At 50.0% G+C, this 13,516-nt stretch overlaps 9 protein-coding genes across 9 annotated transcripts; 4 read left to right on the top strand and 5 right to left on the bottom strand.

Moving 5' to 3' along the window:
* Window positions 1-495: 495 nt before the first annotated feature.
* M430DRAFT_105787 (hypothetical protein) lies at window positions 496-1,989 on the top strand (the record flags this gene model as incomplete). Its single annotated transcript, XM_024861029.1, has 1 exon — window positions 496-1,989. One exon carries the CDS (start codon window positions 496-498, stop codon window positions 1,987-1,989), a length of 1,494 nt encoding a protein of 497 aa, XP_024719115.1.
* An 817-nt stretch (window positions 1,990-2,806) lies between these two features.
* Window positions 2,807-4,549, bottom strand: M430DRAFT_21032 (hypothetical protein; the record flags this gene model as incomplete). The annotated part of the gene is made up of 1 exon (XM_024864422.1): window positions 2,807-4,549. One exon carries the CDS (start codon window positions 4,547-4,549, stop codon window positions 2,807-2,809), a length of 1,743 nt encoding a protein of 580 aa, XP_024719114.1.
* A 456-nt stretch (window positions 4,550-5,005) lies between these two features.
* Window positions 5,006-6,822, bottom strand: M430DRAFT_43929 (hypothetical protein). The gene is made up of 3 exons (XM_024867655.1): window positions 6,640-6,822; window positions 5,646-6,569; window positions 5,006-5,593 (listed from the first exon to the last, which is right to left on the bottom strand). The coding sequence occupies exons 1-3, from the start codon at window positions 6,682-6,684 to the stop codon at window positions 5,417-5,419; spliced, it is 1,146 nt and encodes a 381-aa protein (XP_024719113.1). The 5' UTR covers window positions 6,685-6,822; the 3' UTR covers window positions 5,006-5,416.
* Window positions 6,823-7,257: 435 nt separating this feature from the next.
* Window positions 7,258-9,032, bottom strand: M430DRAFT_143775 (hypothetical protein). Its single transcript, XM_024862844.1, has 5 exons — window positions 8,978-9,032; window positions 8,877-8,921; window positions 8,397-8,826; window positions 7,882-8,339; window positions 7,258-7,825 (listed from the first exon to the last, which is right to left on the bottom strand). Exons 1-5 carry the CDS (start codon window positions 8,988-8,990, stop codon window positions 7,359-7,361), a joined length of 1,413 nt encoding a protein of 470 aa, XP_024719112.1. The 5' UTR covers window positions 8,991-9,032; the 3' UTR covers window positions 7,258-7,358.
* Window positions 9,033-9,213: 181 nt separating this feature from the next.
* M430DRAFT_21029 (hypothetical protein) lies at window positions 9,214-9,870 on the top strand (the record flags this gene model as incomplete). The annotated part of the gene is made up of 3 exons (XM_024864421.1): window positions 9,214-9,605; window positions 9,661-9,760; window positions 9,820-9,870. The coding sequence occupies 3 exons, from the start codon at window positions 9,214-9,216 to the stop codon at window positions 9,868-9,870; spliced, it is 543 nt and encodes a 180-aa protein (XP_024719111.1).
* Window positions 9,871-9,983: 113 nt separating this feature from the next.
* On the bottom strand, window positions 9,984-10,742 carry M430DRAFT_29676 (hypothetical protein; the record flags this gene model as incomplete). Its single annotated transcript, XM_024865893.1, has 1 exon — window positions 9,984-10,742. The coding sequence occupies one exon, from the start codon at window positions 10,740-10,742 to the stop codon at window positions 9,984-9,986; it is 759 nt and encodes a 252-aa protein (XP_024719110.1).
* Window positions 10,743-10,760: 18 nt separating this feature from the next.
* M430DRAFT_52302 (hypothetical protein) lies at window positions 10,761-10,946 on the top strand (the record flags this gene model as incomplete). The annotated part of the gene is made up of 1 exon (XM_024868291.1): window positions 10,761-10,946. One exon carries the CDS (start codon window positions 10,761-10,763, stop codon window positions 10,944-10,946), a length of 186 nt encoding a protein of 61 aa, XP_024719109.1.
* A 429-nt stretch (window positions 10,947-11,375) lies between these two features.
* M430DRAFT_265274 (hypothetical protein) lies at window positions 11,376-11,776 on the top strand. Its single transcript, XM_024865413.1, has one exon. It carries the CDS (start codon window positions 11,519-11,521, stop codon window positions 11,750-11,752), a length of 234 nt encoding a protein of 77 aa, XP_024719108.1. The 5' UTR covers window positions 11,376-11,518; the 3' UTR covers window positions 11,753-11,776.
* A 24-nt stretch (window positions 11,777-11,800) lies between these two features.
* On the bottom strand, window positions 11,801-13,347 carry M430DRAFT_105686 (hypothetical protein; the record flags this gene model as incomplete). Its single annotated transcript, XM_024861020.1, has 2 exons — window positions 11,801-13,074; window positions 13,143-13,347. The coding sequence occupies 2 exons, from the start codon at window positions 13,345-13,347 to the stop codon at window positions 11,801-11,803; spliced, it is 1,479 nt and encodes a 492-aa protein (XP_024719107.1).
* Between the last annotated feature and the right edge of the window lie 169 nt (window positions 13,348-13,516).

Genomic DNA, 13,516 nt, shown 5'->3' with positions numbered 1-13,516 from the left:
AACCAATGGGACAATAGGAGAGGATGGAGGGGCGACATGTCTCGGTGGGGCTGCAAAAATCTCTTGCGGTGTGCCCTGGAAAACGGTCCCAGATGTCAAGATCTTCTCACGGCACCCCGACCCTAACTCAGCTACGATTTCCCTTGCTCTCCTCACCTCCAACACGCCAAGTAATACCAACCCGGCTTCACCGACTCCTGGAAATAATAACACGAGGTAAGAATCGCTATCAATTACTAAGTGCGAACCCTTCGTGAAACACGTCTTCATATCCGTCTGCTTTGCCTGGATTTGGGACGTCAAGACTGGACCGGATCACAGTGCCTACTGCGCTGCGTACTCCCGTGTCGTACTCGAGCATCCCTCTAGGGTTAGGGTCCAAACTGCATGTCTTCACAGTACACATTGGACGGTAAGGCGTTTTCTGCTTTTCTTCAAGTCTAACCTCTTCCTATTCTCAAGGCAGCACAATAGTTACATCGACCTCGCTGCATCATGTCCTATCCTCTGCAGCAGCTCTTCTACGATGGCAAAGGCCAGCCAGCAACATCTGGCAAAACCTTCTTGAGCGTCGACCCCTCCACGGCCAAACCCCTTGCAGAAGTGCAGACGGCCTCTGAATCCGACGTCGATGCCGCGATAGCTTCAGCGCAAAATGCGTTTCCTTCCTGGTCGCAGATGTCGCCCGTGGCCCGCTCTCGAATCCTCCTTAAAGCGGTCGAGATCCTCCGCTCCCGCAATGACGAGATTGCCAGAGTTGAAACCCACGACACAGGCAAGCCGTTCTCCGAGACGAGCACGGTAGACGTCGTCACCGGCGCTGATGTTCTGGAATATTTCGCAAACCTGGTGGCGAGTGGCGGTCTGAATGGAGAAACTACACATCTACGACCAGATGCGTGGATATACACCAAGAAGGAAGCCCTCGGGGTTTGCGCCGGCCTAGGAGCGTGGAACTACCCAATTCAAATTGCGTTATGGAAATCTGCGCCCTGCCTCGCAGCCGGCAATTGTATGGTATATAAGCCATCCGAGGTAACTCCATTACACGGCCAGATTCTTGCGCAAGTTTATGCTGAAGCTGGAGTTCCGCCGGGAGTGTTCAATATTGTACATGGTGATGGTGCAGTTGGCGCTTACCTAGTTGCCCATCCTGGCATTTCAAAAGTAAGCTTCACTGGTCAAGTCTCGACCGGGCAGAAAGTCGCAGCTTCTGCAGCGGGCGGGATGAAGTATGTGACGATGGAGTTGGGTGGCAAGAGCCCGCTTATCATTCTTCCTGATACGGATCTAGAGAATGCGGTAGATGGAGCCATGATGGCGAATTTCTTCTCTACCGGTCAAGTGTGCACGAATGGAACGCGAGTCTTCGTTCACCGGGACATGAAGGCTGCTTTTGAGAAACGTCTAGTGGAGAAGATGGAATACATTCGCGCACTGGAACCAATGGATCCCAATAGCAATTTTGGCCCTCTGGTCTCGGAAATCCATTACAAGAAAGTTCTTGGTTATATCAATCACGGAGTCGATGTTGATAAGGCCAAACTCCTCTATGGTGGCCCCGCAAGACCTGCCAAGATCCCGTCAGGCTACGAGAACGGGTTCTGGGTCCAACCGACAGTTTTTACAGACTGTACGGATAGTATGAAGATTGCCACAGAAGAGATATTTGGGCCTGTCCTCTGTATCTTGACCTGGGATAATCTCGAGGAAGTCATCACACGCGCTAATAACACGAAACTCGGACTCGCTGCCGGCGTGTTCGGAAAGGATCTGAACAAATGCCATTATGTTATCAGTAAATTGGAAGCAGGCATCACCTGGATTAACACATGGGGAGAAAGTCCCGCCGAGATGCCTGTCGGAGGATGGAAGATGAGTGGTGTTGGTGTTGAGAATGGGAGAAGAGGGCTATCGGCATGGGTCAGAGAGAGAAGTACTCTTGTCGAAGGCAGTGGCGCTGTAGCGACTGTGTTTTCGAAGTTGTGAGTTAGGTAGTGTTAAAGCCATATATCACGGCGTTACGGGCGCTTTGGAGTTGGGGAGAATGACACTAGACTGGAAGGATCATATACGAATTACGACATAAGAGAAAAGGCGCACAGCATTGGAAAGTAGTACTTCGTTTCTTACGGGTGACCGAATTGAGTCGTGTGAGCTAGAATGGGTGAAAATAAGATCGAAACCCCCAAAGGTCTCGAATTTGTTCGTAACAATTTCACGACTCGAGCCTTCCACTTGGAACCAAAAGCAAGAGATCATTGCTGTACGCAACACGAACCCACGCCGATTCCCGTGAAACGACGGTTTCAACACGTCTAAAAGGGGGAAAAGGGGGGGAAGAAGAGAAGGGGCGCACGGGCCTCGTTCTTCTGTATTCCAGGCCCTTTACTAAGTAGCAGTGTGACTTCTTGCGACTATTGTTCCGCTGGTGGGACAGTGATAATGTCGTTTTTAGGTGTCTGATTGAACGATCGACTTTGTTTCCTACCAGTTTTTCCCCATTTGTTTTCCTACTTCTCCCGAGTAATAGGGTGATTGGTATGGACCCAAGGAAAGGGCTAGACAAATCACTTGATATACATAGGTATATACTGGTACACAAAAATTTGGGCAAAGTGAGCAATGTTGCATCTCTTCCGTTGCCGATTATTCATTACAATCAATATACACCTTCTTATACCTATTACTCAATACAGCTAGAATGTGTGAGAGCTAACCTGGGAACCATACAGAAGTGACTTCGAATCCCCGGGTAGACGGTGATCTCGATCTTCCCTTCATTGAACTGTAATGCAATCATATCCTACCACCATTTGTAGAAGTCATTGTAACATGCTTGGATGCGACTCAGCTCCCTCCACACAAAAGTTATCCAGACCAGCAAGAAGAGCACTAAAGAGTGAAAGAATGATGTTAGCTTGGTACATGCAATAAGAGGATTCAAGAATATTGTAAGAATAAGATGGACACACCTTTCTTCAATACTCGTTACACGATCTTTGAAGTTGGGCTTGAAGTATCTCATGAAGTCGTCAAGCTCTGCTTTGTTCTTAAACAGGATTCTAAGCCTTGCGCCATTCTTTCGATAGATTTCGAAGCGTGCGCTTTCAGAATGGTAGAATACTTTCCCATCCCAAGTTCCATTCAGAACCATGTCACGACATATGCTAGTTTGTTTCTCAATTCCCTGGTAGGGTTCGAAAATCTGCTTCATATAGTTTAACTGGAGCTGTATACCATTACGCCATGTTATCGGCAACTGATTACTCGCCTCTGAAGGGCCGTAGCTGAGCATTTTCGTTTCGAAACGGAATTTATCGAGCTGGACTCCTCCACGGGCCTTTGGAGTCTTTCGCGGTTCACTTCCTGAAGCTTTTCTAGAAAAGGTATGCGAATGGACTCGTGGCATAATTGTCGATATTGTTTCGGTCTCCTCTCCGGAGGGGGGAGTTTCAGACCTGCTACGTTTGAAAGAACGAGTTCTTTCTGGACAGGGGGTTGAATCTCTGCGAAGCTTGTGGTGAGTCTGGATAGTGGCCGAAGCTGGAGTTGATTCCTCAGAGAAGCCTGGTTCATTCCTAGGTCTGTCCACACTCGAGCCTGATTCTGACTTTCTTGACGCAAGTGAAACGCTCCGCAGAATGGGGATGGTTGAAGCTGAGGTTGGATTTCTTAATGAGTTTTGATCTTCTCGACGTATGCCGGTAGTAGAAGTTGGCAACAAGTGATCGGGAGGAGTTAGACTATCAAAGATAGTAGCCGTAAAGCCTTTCGAAGATGTACCAGCGGAGGAGCTTGGCTGATACCCATCATATTGAGCTCTGTTTGTTGGTAAATACGGACTTGATTCAACAAGATGATCAGAGTGACGTTGACGGGCGCATTTAGGGATTTTCGGAGCGACGACGAGCGAATCCTTTTGATAGTACTGATCGATCTGGCTGTGGGTGCTAGGCAGAGCTCCTCCCACACTTCTACGATGGGAAGATGATCCCCAGATATCTTCATCAGTGCTGAAGGACGAGTGGCGAGGACGGGTTTGATCAGATTTGTCCTGGTTGATGGCCTGAGAAGCCTTTGTAGTCCCGCTTGTTGTATCTCCATCAGGATCCGCCCGACTCCTATGTTTGTCTATGTTGTAAAATGAGGCAGGAGTTGATAAGTTGGTGGAATAGTCCGACCCTCTGAACCTCTTTGCCGTCTCTCGACTTGCTGTATATGTGTCTAGAGGTGGTCTTTCCCTCTGGGAACCCTCTTCAATTCCGAGGTTCTTGGAGTTGGCATCGTTCTCAGCGTTAAGTGATCTGTTGACGATGTCTGATTTCAGTTCGGCAATTTGTTTCGCATGTTCCTGCTCCATCATGGTCCTCTCTCCAGCTTGCCTTGATACCAACTCCTCCCAGAGGTGCACTGCCTCGGCGCGTATCTTCATGCGGGTGGCCTCGCACCGTTCATCCACTTTGCGCGGTTTAGCCTCATGCATTGCTTTATCCAAGGTCTTCTGACCGGCGACAGCGGCAGCGGTAGCTTCGTGGGCGTGGTTCATCTTGACAGGCGCGATAGAAGTATGACTGGCTTGCAGGCGCAGAGGACGATGAGGAAGGACAGAGACTGAAATACTCGAGACCAAGACACGTTATGGATTCTGCGGTAGGAAAAGTATAATGAATCTGAGACGCGTGGACTTGTAAATATCGAAATATCACCTTTTGAAGAAGGCTGAGATCTCCCAGCGATGTTCTGTGGTCGCTTAAGACCTTGGGGCAGGTATGATCAAGTCTTCGAAATCAATATCCGAAATAGGAAATAACAACAAGGAGTGAATGGGCTACCTCACTTACCGCCTCAACTCACAACTCACAACCCGCTGAGGGGGAATATCAATGCTCTTATCAAACATCAAATGATTATACCAGAGATAAGGGAAATAACTCAAATCAAGAGAAAATATGAGGACTTACTCGAAAATCATTGCTTTGAGCCGGAGTCCAGCCTGCCATACCTGACACTAACAGCGCGCAATATACTTTTGCAAACTCGAACATAACCTTGCCAACCATACTAGATGCTGCACTGCGTCAGTTATATAAGACCAGACTTATGAACTTGCACAAGGCATGGTGTCAATGGACGGTTCAATGCTTTGTCTTAGTTATACTGCACCATCAAATTGTCCGTGATGCCAGGAACAGTAGCCCATTATCATATGCCCCATGCCTGTTGACCCAAAGCAGGCCTGAACGCCTCGATCAAGTCAATGATTCCAGAACTCCGTTTCCATACTCCACGCTGTACTCCATGCTGGATCTATGCAATGCAATTCAGTGAAAACCCCGGGACCGCTATCCTTCAGAATTGTGTTGTTTGAGGGGATGTTGCGAAGTATCGTCAGTAGTGAAACGAAGCAGGCGAATCAGACGAACACGCCAACCCATCTATCCTTGTTCCTGATTTCTGATGGGCAATCCTCGACAGCACACATTGGGATGCTCTTGCTGCCTTTACCACCGGCAGTCTTTTCGCGAAAGCTTACTGTTGTAGGCTGCTGCTTAGATGGCACACGGTTCTGATAGCAGCGATTGCAATAGACCTAGTCCTAGATTAGTAAAAGCACAACGAAAGACGGATAAGGAACTTCTTACATGACCACATTCCTTTACTACCCAGAAGGGATGCTCCTCTCTCTCCTTTCTTGTAGGAGCTTTACCTCCTTTCTTGACCATCGGCTCCTCTGTGTCCTTGTTGTGTATTAACTCATCTTCACAGCTTGGACAGATTACGACGTCTGTTTCCACTGGAGATCTAGTAAAACCTTCCTTGGCAGGCGGAGGGGGAACGTGGTCGGGTTTCCGATCCGCAAAAGCGCCATGTTGATAATCCATTTGGCCAGGCATTGCTTGTGCATTAGCCAACATCTGGATATGTTCTATAAAATCTGGACGGTTGCGAATGATTATCTGCCCTTGTTCAGATCTTATGTGAATACCAGCGCCAAACGGACCATCCTGAGAGAACAATCTATTGAAGTGTCTTGTAGGAGGGTCTTGAGGCACAAAGAGGGATGGTGAGGCGAATCGTCGTGGGAATCGCTGTGGCGGAGGAGGGCGAGCTACCCCAGGGCGAGGTAATGGGAGCTGGCGGGCAGTTACTCCTGTTATCTCGACATCATTATCAGAAGTGAGATCTATGACATCTGCCATTTCTATCGCATCACTTCTTCCAAGACGTGGCGGTCTCTGTGATTGAGAACTATTCTGCGAAGCAACGGGAGCCTCGTCATGTTCATCGGTAAGATCGATCGTGAGAGTCTGGGAAGCACGATGCTCTAGTTGCGGTCGAAGCTGTGATCGTGGTCGCTCAGGCATATCTCCCGTAGGTCTGTGAAAACTTTGCACTGGTGGATTATGAGGGTGTGGGGTACGTCGCTGCGCAACAGTTCCGGGGGTGTTTTCGTGAGGGGCTGAGGGGCTGTTATATCCAGGGAAACTTGAAGATGGTGGAGCTCGGTGGAAGAGTATCGGAGAAGGTGAAAGAGTGGCTTGCTGTGACATGTCTGAGAAAGATCTCTGTATTGGTGAGCTGATGTTAGTACTGCCTAACGTAGGGAATCAAGGAGAGGAAACCGGGTGGACATGCCTTGTTACTGTGGCGCTGGTTCTTTGGCGGCCATGTGTCGTCCATCACATTCACTCCCAAGAAGCAGTACGCTTGCTGATGCTCGACAGCATGCCAGAGCAAAAGTAGTTACAGTATTGCCTGTGGGACAGTTTGTGATTATGCCACGGTGGGCTGTGGCGGAATATGTTGTGTGGTGTCGAGTAGTGTCGTATGGTGTTGCGAAGTAGCAATCGAGGTTCATTCGCCGCGGCCACTACCGCTCGGTAAAAATCCAATAGAGAATAGGTAGGGAGTCCTACAGCAATCTTGATATCAGGCTTTTAAGCCCCCGCGGCGTCTTTAAAGCAAGGTAAATATTTACAGCACTTGAGGAATGAAAAGGCCTAGTTGCTTGTAAGAGAACTTTCCAAGCCTTCATGACCATGGAACCATGAACAAACAATATGTAGAAGAAGATATTGCAGAACACAACAGAGCATTATGAGCGCAGACTTTCCAGACCCTAATCCTGTGCCTTTAACAGGTAACCTGGGCTAGCTTTGTTTTAGACACCAACAGAGATTGCATTGGGAAAATCAACCCTTTATATTTAGCTAACAAAAGCGGCCCCCCTTCCCGGTGCACGAATCTACCACTGGCCACCATTAAACGACGCAGCATCCCCTATGGTACATGCCGGATATTGCTTTTCCCAGAAGCTACATACTCCATCAAACCGAACTCCATAGACCGCCTTCTCATGCAAGGACTGTAATTACCCCATCAAGGTTGACTGTGATCAAACTTTTGGCTTCCGGGCCCCATTCCACTGCCGTCGATGGGACAGCGGTGCTAATGACGTCTGACCATGATTTTGAAGATTTGGTATAATGCGAAATAGTGAGGCCCCGTGGTCCCGAAGCCGCCAGGAATTGACCTGTGTAGTCCCATCTGATGCTGTCGACCTGGCCTCCAATCTCCAACACCTTCGCTTCGGCATCCTTACCCTCCTTCCGTAGGTCGAAAATGACAACACTATTAGAATCCTTTGCGACAGCTGCAAACCAGATCCCATTCTCTGAAAATGCAATATCTTGGACGGGCCCACCTAATTCAAAGTTTGCCGCGTGCTCTCCAGTTCTGACGTGGAAAAGCTTAATTTGTCCATCTGTGCCTCCTGCGGCAAACAGGTGCCCATCAGGATGGAATGCAGCTGTGGTTAGACCTGAATCTTCCATTAGTATAGGTTTAGTTGGGAAAACATCAAGTGGTGTCACATACCTGAGTCTGTGTAAACTTGCGTGACAGCCGTCCCGCGGGTTAGATCATAGAACACAAAGCTTTTATCAACACCCACGGACGCTAGAATATCACCACTTGGATGAAGCGCCAATCCATTCGCGCTGCCCGCGTGGGAAGTAAAAGTGACCTCATCCTTTCCAAAAACCTTGACGGCTCCGGAAGAGGTTGATACAACGGGTTGGCTTCCGTACCACACAGCATCAGTGATAGCGCTCCCAGCCTTGAATGACTGTTCGACTTTATTTTCGGGAATCGAATAGATACCAACAACCCCATCAGAGCCGCCGACGATAACTTGTTGCCCAGCTTCATCAACAGCGAGAGAAGAGGAACCAGGATAAAGGGGCTCTGAAGCAGACGAAACACCAAACTTTTCAATGGTTTCCGAGGTAGCCCAGTCTTTAGGTATAGGGCGCTTTCGGCGACTTTTGGAAAGCCTGTTCGTCGCGAGTTAGCATCTGGTTTTCGCTATGGGGGTAACTTGTTGGCCATACTTCTCTTGAGTAGCATCAACCTTGGCTACCAGTTCTTCTGGGAGGCCCTGGCTATCGATTTGCATGGCATCCCCACCGCCAGCGCTGATAGTGACTTTGGATAACGCATCTCGAGCCTCGTCTCGTTCTTTTGTGAGGCGAGCAATAACCCTGACTGCTGCATCATGCTGATACAAAGCAGTTGCCAGTTCTTGTCGCGTCTGATGTAATTGCTGTCGGATTGTGAATGTTTCGAGCGCCAGTGCGTCCCATTCGTTTTGAAAGGTGGAGAGGAGGGAGGGGATGGATGTAAGGCTAGGAGGTCGAGGAGTAACTATTCTGGAGGATTTGAGGTCTAGGAGGTCTGAGAGTTCGAGGTCTTCTCCGGTCACGGGGTCTTTGTGGTTCTCCGCAATGTATGCCTCAATCAATCGCTTTTCATAAACATTCCCTGGCTCTGGTCAATTTCGCGTTCAGTTTCGAGCCTTCTGTCTATCTTACCTGACTTCGATGAAGCAACGGGATGCTGTGGCGCCTCACCAGAAACTATTTCAAGTCAGTCTTGAGGCTTCGTATAAGTAGTATTGCAAAGGGTAACTGACTTGAGCACAACATCTTGAAGAAACACGTCGATATTGCGAATACAGGACAGAGAGCTTTGGCGCATTGGAGCTCGCGACGAACAGAAATCTTGGAGGTTCGAAATCGCTAAGACAGATTGGGATTAGTTCGCTGCGACCTCTAAGATTTCGGCGGCAAGGCTGGACATTCGACATTAACCAACAACAACATTCCCAGGTACCGAACCATCTCTACCCCCCTCCACCTTTAGATCAGGATGTCGAGCTATAAACTACCTCCAATTGCCAACCTTCCAGCGTTGTCAACCGCCGAACGCGTTGCGGTTCTCGACGCCCTCTTTGAGCCTTGCACAGCCTTACACACGCTCACGCTCGACCTTCTCCACACAGCGAAATTCCAAACTTATAATGATCTCATTGCAACTGTTGGAGCCCAGTTGACGGGCCTTGCAGCGAGCCCTTCTACAAGTGACACCGAGTGGCTGGACAAGATCCTAGGCGCCCACCCCCGGCTTGGGGAGAAGAAGGTTGATAGTGCACAGTCAAAGGCAGAGCAAGCTCAACTGAATACTGGTGGCGAGGAAGAGGCCGCTCAACTGCGACAGCTAAATGAGGAATATGAGAAGACCTTTCCCGGGCTCAAATATGTGTACGAAGAATCCAGAACCAACAATGCGCCTAGCTGAGGAGCTAATCCTTTTCAGTGTATTTGTGAATGGAAGGTCACGGCCTGTAATCATGGAGAACATGCGTCAAAGGATAGCTAGGGGAGATATAAAGCAAGAGAGGGCAGAGGCTATAAAGGTAAGGTCTCACATGGAGGTAGATTGGTCAAGCTGCAAGCTGATTTACATGACTACAAGGCAATGTGTGACATTGCAGCGGACCGCGCAGTTAAACTTCAGGCACCATAAATATGCAGCAATGACACCCAAGCAACCTCCTTTCCGTTTCTTTTTATCTTTACCTATCCCATACAGTATTGCGGACTCCAAATCAATGCATATAGCGGCGTGAATACAACCAACTATCCTCTCACATGCACGAAGATGCCCTCTCCATGATTTCCCGTCTCCCTCAGCATCTCAACAATACTATCATCTGATGGTGGAGGCGGTGGTGTATCCGGGAGATCATTCGGCGAGATGCCATCGAGGGCGTCAAGGTAGTCGGAGGCATCGCCATCGCTAGTTATCGGGTCCATGATATTGAAATCACTATAGATGGACGAGCATCGCTCGATGCTTCCATCTTGCTCATCATCTGACATCTCATCCTCCAAGTCCAAGGCATCATAGTTTGAAAGACCGAGAGGTGATGGCGGTAGTGGGACCTCATGATATCTCGGCTTCTTAACCACAATCTCACTCAACGCCAACGTCTCCTTATTTGGCTCATGATGGCGGCGCACATGGTCATTCGCTGCATCCATCCGCAATCTCAATCGGTTCATGATGGCAGCTTTCCTCAACAGGTTCTTGCCAAGTGCTTTGTTTCTCCCCCTTATGGAAATCTTAGAAATGCCGCGGTTTACAATGTTGGTGGCCGGCTGGGAGTATGGGCGGCTTAGACGTGATGTGATGAGGTGTAGCCGTAATCGCCGCTTCTTTCTCCCCTCATTGCCGTCGCCGTCGACATCAGATAGCGCTCGCCGACGTTTGAAGGCTCGATTGGTTGGAACAGGCGCTGAGAGTGGCCTGTCGAAAGTGAACTCGAAAGGGGGCCTGACGCAAAGCGTGAAGGAGAATGTTTCGTTGGCAGAGTTCTTGTCGCAAGTGCAGGCCATGCTCACGTGCGTTGTGGCATGGGGTTAATTTGGCTAGCTGGGGGTAGTCCTGCGCAGGGTGTTGAAGAGAAGCCCGGTCAAATGGGCGTCTTCATCTCCTCGATGAAGACCAATACAGTGAGACACTCGGTCATTGGGGATATCGACAAGCAGACTCAGGCAACGCTGGCAGGAGGCGGGTGGTTCATGGAGTTTGGAAGATAAATAATATACGGGCGGCGGTGGGAGAGAATGGAGGGAGGGAGGAGGAGGAGGAGGGAGAGGGAGACGCAACCTGCCTTAGCATTCCCCCATAACTTCGCACATCACACAACCTTGGATCTGGCTATTATTTTGCGGGGGAGCTGCACAGCGTGCTGCAAGTCGGGAGCCAATAATAGGGCCACGTCCCCTGAAGAGGCCTGGTCACGAGCACGGTGCGCTCGCCCGATGATTGGCTGCATTTGCCGCATCCCTCGAGGAAAAGTTGCGACTGGCCGGAGTCTCTGAGCGTGTGCCACCGGGAGCCTGGCAGAGGTGAAAATTCATCAGCTCCCCGGCTTTCCCTCTTGGGCCCTTCCAAGGACCATACATAATGCTTCTTCCAAGCCTTTTGTACGTGTCTGTCTGATTCTCACGGCTGGCTACGACCTGCCTCCTGACGACTCGGGGATGCGCTCTCCTGAGTCCTGCTTTACAAGCCGGTAGCACAGCAGAAGCCTGTGACTTCACCGCTGCTTCTCTCTCTCACCTGTTCCGACTTCCGAGGCATCGAGTCTTGACTCTTAGGACAGCACATGGACCAGGGCCAGCCGTCTGAGAAGTCCGGAAGGGACCGATGGAGAGGTGCATTGTGCTTGGGCAATCGGCGGCGACGTCCTGCTCACTGGGGCATCTTCGGGCTATTACTGGCCAGCGGTACGACTGATCATTGTGCTCTCACTTCTCTGGTCATCGGCAGGCTGGGGAAAATGATATCCGCCGGGTCAGGGGTAGGTCACGTGGTCTTCGAGAAGGAGATATCGTGCTAGCCATGAAAGGGCCAGGATAACAACTTGTATTAACCTTGTGTTTGATTTCTATACACTGATAGTCTTAAACACGTTGAAAGTGTCGCCGGTGCCAACAACGCACCCGGGTATTTGTGGGTGCCAGTGGCATTCCTTTACGTGCTCCATGTAGTGGACGAACAGTAATTGCGGAGGTACCCCGGATACCCCGCCTGTGTCCTTGCTCTCCTCATCATCTAACTCCACGGCCAGGTCCCACAACGTTAAAGTATTGTCGCCTGCTGCAACTGCCACAATGCTGTCATCTGTAGGGTGCCACTCAACGCTCGTAATCTGCTCCTTGTGGAAATCGAAGCTCGCGACTGGTGTAGGCTTTGCGGGGGTAGAGGACGAGGTATTGGGCTTCCACTGCCGTAAATCCCAGACCGCCCATACGCCGTCATCAGCCCCCGAAGCGAGCAAGTGCGTGGTCTGACGGGACCAAGACATAACATTAACATCCGTGTTGCTGACCTGCACAGTAAGAGCTGCAGTCCTACTCTTGCTCCGCACGTCCCAGACCTTGATGGTACCATCGCTAGATGCCGATGCGAATACGTTTCTTTCTGAAGGGCTCCATTGCAACTCCTCGACACTGCCAGTGTGGCCTGTGAATGGTCTCGAATCCGTAGTCCAACCTTCACCCGCAGTTCGAGTAGTGACATAGATGCTGCCATCATTGTCTCCGGTGACCAGCTTGCCGGTTGTTACGAGAGGAGACCAATCGACTGCGTAACCTTCGGATTTATGCATACGAAGGGTAGACAACGGCTTGTTCTGTTGTGGGGTGATGATCGTGCCAGGAATATCGAAAGAAGTTAGATGGGGAGTTATGTCGTGGATGAGGACCTGGCCCGCTTCTGTCATGGAAGCTGTCAAGGTTGTGGGTGGCCGTGATGAATCTGATGCTGGCAACTGGTATGCACGTATTCGGTTTGTGGTAGAAGTTAAAGGTATCGACTTTGACTCGAGGATTGGATCCGCGTCCTCGTCCTCATCATCAGATGAATCTTCTTCATCTTGCTCCCGCTCCATTCTACTGAGACCACTGAACTTCATGACCATCAGTTGGTTCTCCTTTTCCCGCTTGCTATCTGCCTGCGTCCCAGCAACAGCATACATCGTGGCGGGGAAGGTCTTCCGATCATTGCCCAGGTTATCTTTGATGATGTCGAAGGACAAACAGGGCCATGGTGTGCTCAGCGCATGAAGCATCTCGTAGGTTGAGGGATCCGGGGCCAAAGTCTGGCCAGGTTCGAGCTTGTGTCTACCAACTATGAATGTCTGCTGGTCTACATCCATGGCTTCTGTAGAGTATTAATTAGAAGAGTTCTGCGCGCCCAGCAATGTAACTGCATCCGCCTCCACCTACCAGCTCGCTCCTCTTCTTCCCTTTCTGCATCAGGTCTCCCATCCACTCCTGCCTCGATAATTTCATCCTCGCTCTCATATTCGTCCTCAAACTCGTCCTCAAATTCCCCCACTTCGTCGTCCTCGAGATGAGCATCTTCTGGCCGTTCACCACCCTTCAGTGGAACTCCGCCATCCTCATGATCTTCTGCCGCGCGTTTGGACATGGCTTCCCAGTGACCTAGAAATGAGGTTCGTTGTGGGAAAGGCAGATTTGTATTTCTGAATTATTTTTCTTATCGAGAAATCGGCATTCCAAACCCCCTCCAGATTGTGGCTTTTTTTTTCTCCTTTTGCCGATACAGCAACGGCTCGGAAAAACCAAGCGCCGCGCTC

This window comes from Amorphotheca resinae (assembly GCF_003019875.1).
Source record: "Amorphotheca resinae ATCC 22711 unplaced genomic scaffold M430scaffold_9, whole genome shotgun sequence".
NCBI classification, from domain to species: domain Eukaryota; kingdom Fungi; phylum Ascomycota; class Leotiomycetes; order Helotiales; family Amorphothecaceae; genus Amorphotheca; species Amorphotheca resinae.
Note: the sequence above shows the minus strand (reverse complement) of the source record. Positions and strands in the feature narration are given on the sequence as shown.

Excerpts from the sequence above, each read along its gene's own strand:
- M430DRAFT_43929 (XM_024867655.1), bottom strand. The coding sequence starts at position 6,684 with ATGGACGACACATGGCCGCCAAAGAACCAGCGCCACAGTAACAAG. Across the intron at positions 6,570-6,639 it reads ACCAGCGCCACAGTAACAAG|AGATCTTTCTCAGACATGTC; the intron begins GCATGTCCACCC and ends TCACCAATACAG. Across the intron at positions 5,594-5,645 it reads TAGTAAAGGAATGTGGTCAT|GTCTATTGCAATCGCTGCTA; the intron begins GTAAGAAGTTCC and ends ATCTAGGACTAG.
- M430DRAFT_143775 (XM_024862844.1), bottom strand. Across the intron at positions 8,340-8,396 it reads GTTGATGCTACTCAAGAGAA|GCTTTCCAAAAGTCGCCGAA; the intron begins GTATGGCCAACA and ends CGCGACGAACAG. Across the intron at positions 7,826-7,881 it reads GCAAGTTTACACAGACTCAG|GTCTAACCACAGCTGCATTC; the intron begins GTATGTGACACC and ends TGGAAGATTCAG.
- M430DRAFT_265274 (XM_024865413.1), top strand. The coding sequence starts at position 11,519 with ATGGACCAGGGCCAGCCGTCTGAGAAGTCCGGAAGGGACCGATGGAGA.